Source organism: Oncorhynchus nerka, linkage group LG15 (genome assembly GCF_034236695.1).
Source record: "Oncorhynchus nerka isolate Pitt River linkage group LG15, Oner_Uvic_2.0, whole genome shotgun sequence".
Taxonomy (NCBI): domain Eukaryota; kingdom Metazoa; phylum Chordata; class Actinopteri; order Salmoniformes; family Salmonidae; genus Oncorhynchus; species Oncorhynchus nerka.
The window spans coordinates 43,786,209-43,791,759 of NC_088410.1; the positions used below are offsets into that span (position 1 = coordinate 43,786,209).

A 5,551-nucleotide genomic window follows, 5' to 3' on the forward strand; every position below is an offset into this window, starting at 1 on the left:
AAGACCAAACAAACACTATACAAAAAACAAAGGGTTGAAACCCAAACAAAAGAGCGAGGAGTACCTCGAATAATGAACATACGCGCACAATGATTAACACAAGGAACGAGACCTGTAATCATCTGCGCAATCCACAATGGCACGAAAGCCAAAACACACAGCACAGGTACTCGCACGCACCAACGGACATTGTAACAATAATAGACAGCACCATGGTGAACAAAGGGCACATATATACAAATACTAGTCAGTGGGAATATGGGGCAGGTGTGCGTGATGAAAGTTCCGGGGGGATCTGTGACAGCAAACAGGGAATGTGTTGGGGGGAAGAAATGGTTACCCCAGGTGGCTAATTACCCCATGTTACCCTAATTATTACAAAGTGATTAGATAAAAACTCTGTAAAATAAAGTGTAACAATGAACTGAAATTCTGTGTACATTTCTGATGCCCACTTATCTTCCACCATCTCAACCACTGCAGTCAACTTTTCCCATTTATTTAGTCATGACAAAATATCAAATGAAATAAAGAATGAGACAACACAATGAGAGGAGTTTTAATAAAGTTGAGGGTTTTTTCATGTCTGACGACAGTGTTTTCTCTCACTTTTCCTCCCTCCCTCTCTCTCTCTTTCTGTCTCTGCCTGTGGCGGGCTCTGTGGTCGCTCTGTGGTTGTTTTGTTTCAGCGTCAAGAAGAGGGGCTCAAAGTTGAAAGAACAGAGAAAGAGTGATAGCGTCTCAGTGTGCACAGTGCGCTCTCTCCTCTCTCTTTCTCGTGCCCTCTCTTTCTGTCACACAGGAAAGGGTCTTGTTCACTCGCTGAGACCTGAAGAACCACGGAAGACAGATGTTTTTGCTGCAGGCGTGCATGCTGTTTCATACAAGCCTTATCGTTGTGTTTATTATATATATACACACTAATATTGTGGTTGACATCAAGAAAGACAGTTTTTATATAGTGTGTTACATGTCTCTGCTTTCTGTTCAATGCAATATGAAGTGAAATGGTGGAGCAGGCTTGATTATGTTTGTGTTTAAACGCAGTCAGATTAAAAGTCTCCCACTCAACAGTTAAACAAGGAAATACCACACACACACACCTCGCTCTGGTCCCTATGATAAGATGACAGTAAATGGACATGAAGTAATGAATGATAAAAAAGAACGATTTTATTCATCAACACATGATGCACACAGACAATAATCACATTAGGCTACTGAACCAGAATACAATGCTTCATATTGCTTTGACTCTATTGAAAGTACAGTTTTGCCAAATATCAATAGGCAAACCACGGTATTGTTCTTCCAGATGGGCAATGCATGGCAAACACAAAACAATAGATATACAGTATGCACCTATTTACAAGTCATGTATTTTATTGATTTATTAAAAGCTGCATTTGTGGTATACTAGCACATGAGAGTAATACCAGTTCATAAAACATGTCTTCTGTTAAATACATCCACTTAATTAGAAAACCATAGCCAGAGGCAGTAACATTGTGGACAGCATCCTAAGGGTTTCCTTTTAGACAGTTGCATTTTCAGGTAAGTTCATTGCTGCAATGAACAAAGAATAGAAAAGTGACATGCTAATAAAACCGTGTTCAGATTCAGTCGAATTGGATTCCTGGAAGGAGAGCCAAGGACACATAGAGCACTGTCTCAGAGTCTGCAGTGCGGGCTCTCTGTCTTACTTCATTGGTCTTTTCCTGTGAGGCAGATACAAAACAGACAAACAGTCAAAGAGAGTCAACTACACAGAGATGAATACAGGGACAAAGATTGTCTCAATTATAGAGAAAGTCAGATCGATCACACAACATTTGAGATTAGAAGCGTGACCAGGACCTGTATTCACAAAACGGCTCAGAGTATAGGAGCAGGTCCCCGCTGTCCATGTAATCGTACTCACTGTGATCTAAAAGGCTAAACTGATCCTACTCTGACGCTTTATGAATACAGGCTCAGATCAAAGAGTCAAAGAGTAAGTCACAGAAATCCATACAGAAGCAGGTAGAGATATTTTATTGTGTTGAGAGGAGGAGAAGATAAACATCACATGGAACTTACTTGGCAAACTGATGTCGACACTTTTTGGGTAGTCCTGCAACACACACACACACACACAATTAATTCAGAACAGCATACTAACAGTCATAAACATGAATACATTACTGTCTCCCCCTTTCAACCCCATAGGAGCAGCAGGTATACTGATATCCCACACAGAATACATCAATTACGATGTTGTTGCTTACTCCCAAAATAATGCACTTTATTGTCTTTCCCTTGTCAAACGTTAAATGTTGCAGGTTAAAATGTTGTTCGTCCCTGGTCGGGCTTCATTTATCATTTGATATCCACGTAACTCAAGTTTTCCCGCAAATATTCCATTGACATCAATACACAGTTTACACGAGAGTTAAGCACGTACATCTCAAGTAAGGATTAGGCCCTGCGTGAGCAGTGTCTTTGACAATTGACAATCCGAATTACAAACAGCACTGGAGCTGGGTGCTTCTGCTATGTTGCTTTACCGGCAGGTAAGCAAGGCGAAAAGACACTCACGGCTGAAGTAGTACAGTGTGTAGATCAAAGCCACAGCCAGGGTGAGGAGTACTCCGACCAACGGCCACAGAACTTTGTAGCCACAGCCTGGAACCCAATACAACACACTGTTACAGTGTTTTAGCAGCTTGTAACACAACATACAACCAGTTGTAACATAACTAGACATACAAAATGAACCTGTAACACATTCAACTTGTTACGCAGACAACAAACAACTTATTAGACAGACTTCTTAAAAGTTATGAACCTCACCTTCTGGGGTTTGATAGTTCCTTTTGGTGCAGCGGCCGGTTGGGATTCCTGGGGGCTTGGCCTTGGGCTTCGTGACAGGGGTTAATGTTGGGCGAGTTTCTGGTGGGACACAAAAATAGACAGACAAACGTACGAGACACACTGTGAGAGAAAGAAAATAAACAAAACATAACGGAGAGAGATTTGGACAGATGAAGAAGCTTAAGGATGACAACTCAAAATACAGGTCTGCAACTGGTCGCAAGGGAAACTTCTAAAGGCTTTTATTTTCTATAACAAGGCTGAATTCCGCACTGACGTTCTGACTTCACAATATTTGGTCATGAATTCCAACCCAGCTCTGAAGGGACACAAAGCGAAATCTGAATCAAAGGTTGAACTGTTTCGGGAAGAACATGGAAAATGAGGAAACTGCTGTGTTCCCGGGTCATTCTAAATATAATATGGCAGATGTGAGTGAGTTCCACAGTCGTGTAACTCGTTCTAGGAGGGAAATTTAGGAATTCTGGATTGATTCAGGAAATCTTCTCATTTCTAATCAGTCATATGAACAATGGGAAGCGTCAGTGCCGTGCAGAGTAATGGCTTCCTCTCACCTCCAGGTCTGAGAAGAACTCCTGGCCTCCACAACTCGTTCTCTTTCTGGTTCTGGAGCATACAGGAGTACAACCCTGCGTCCTCTGCCTTTATTTGAATGATGCGCAGTGTGAAAACAACCTTGCTCCCCATGTCCCTTTTACTGGCCTTGAACCCGTGTTCATCCACCCCGGGTCCGTAGATGGTCCGCTCAGCATTGTTGAGGCTGAGAAGGAACTGGAAGCCGGAGTTGTTGTGGTGTGTGCGGAACCAAAAGACTGTCTGGCAGGAGCGGCTGGAACACTCACAGCTGACGACCTCTGTGTTGTTGATTGGGGGATACTGGACGAAGTGGGACTCGGTTGGTGTCAGGCTGTACACTGGAAAAGGAGAAGTGAATGGGGGTTGAGTTTGGCTGGACAAACTGTCGCCACATCAAAGAAGACCAACAATACTGATGAAATGAAGGTCCTATTGTCATTTGTGCAGAGATCACAATGATAAGAAGACATGACGGACGTCCGTAACACTGATATGCTCTTTTTTACTAGATTGAAACATTATTTGCTTGTGCTTCACTGTAAATAAATGACTGTGCTTTCAACAGTGTTGTTGAAACCTGTTTATTTACGACAGGTACATTTAACCAGAAATACATCAAGCGAGACAGAATGAGATAAAGGGTCGAGATTGTTCCATTTAAAATGAAGCAAAAAAACCTGACGTGGTGGAGGGATAGACACAAACACTGTGATCAAACCGATAATTTTGCAAGAATGGAAGTGTTAAATTATGGCACCTTGGAACCATGACATGTAGCAACACAACAGAAAGGTTAGACGAGAGACTTATCTATAAAAGGTGACATTCTGAGGCAAACGTTGCAAGAGACAATGCTGAACTGTTTCGCTTCGCTTCTTTACATGCAATGCTTCACAGAAATATGTATACATATCTTATCTTCAGAGCTCTCGTTTGGATTTAAGAAAAGCTATTGGTTGTCGTTGAATGTCAGTCATGTTTTGGAGATGTGACAATTATTGAAGGTCTGTGCATTTTTGGCTCCGGCCTACTGTTTTTCGTTGACGTTTATCCGATCATCACTAAAACAACGTATCACTCAAATCACCAAAAATATTTGACAGGACTTCATACAAAGAAAACACTGGGGCCTCATCCACACTCCTTTAACACTTAACATTTCCTGGTGTCAAACCTTCTTGCAAACATACACACGTCTAGACAGAAATAACAACCTTCGCCAAAATGGAATGAGAAGTAAATAACAACAGCGCATACACTTGTCATTCTGACTCTCACTAGTTGTCAAGGTAGGCCTCACGCTGTTCCTGAGACCTCAACAGAAAATAACTTGTTGACCGTGAGGTAGAGAGAATATTGGGGTCCTTACCTGTTTTCCACAAGCACACCGTTGTCCATACCATTGCCAACGGGGTCATCTTGAGTGGTTGTGTGATTATGATGCGTGTCTTCTCGAGGGTTAGCTGAGGGTCGGCAAAACTGCTTCCTTTTCCCTTTCTGCATCTGTCAGAGAACAGGGGAGCAACTGAACTAACATGGCCAAGTGTCGCCTGGGTAACACCCCTACGTGACAACACACAGCCACGCACCAGGCCTATCAGAGAGTGAGACACACACACACATACTTCTAATGAAGAGAGGAGATGAAGTTCAATGTATATCTAATGGCAACATGTCAGAAGTTCTCCACATATAAGACGCTTCATATCCTCTTGTTGATTGCTCAAAAGGCTTTGTCTGTATATGTCCCAGTATCATACACTATTATCAAAAGTGTATGATACAGTCATGTAAAATATAATTTTAAAAACACATCATCCTTTGAAGTTTGTATACATTAACACTTTTGACTCCTAATTCAAAATGTTTATTGCGGTATGCTGTAGAAGTGCCCAGACACTTTCTAAATAATTTCACTTGGTTTTAAGAAACTTACCTCACCAGTTATAACCCTCATCAGGAATATACTGCTATTACTTTGCAGTAAAGGGGATGCTACACAAAGATGTATCTACTCAGAATAAAGTAACGCTCATGGACCAACAAAGTGAACAATTCCATAATATCAACAATGACTTTTCCCAACCGATGGACATCTGGA

The 5,551-nt window shown here is 41.7% G+C and overlaps 1 protein-coding gene across 1 annotated transcript; it reads right to left on the reverse strand.

Moving 5' to 3' along the window:
- Window positions 1-1,153: 1,153 nt before the first annotated feature.
- On the reverse strand, window positions 1,154-5,009 carry LOC115143600 (uncharacterized). The gene is made up of 6 exons (XM_029684100.2): window positions 4,820-5,009; window positions 3,429-3,788; window positions 2,833-2,931; window positions 2,578-2,664; window positions 2,080-2,113; window positions 1,154-1,718 (listed from the first exon to the last, which is right to left on the reverse strand). Exons 1-6 carry the CDS (start codon window positions 4,866-4,868, stop codon window positions 1,700-1,702), a joined length of 648 nt encoding a protein of 215 aa, XP_029539960.1. The 5' UTR covers window positions 4,869-5,009; the 3' UTR covers window positions 1,154-1,699.
- Window positions 5,010-5,551: the final 542 nt, after the last annotated feature.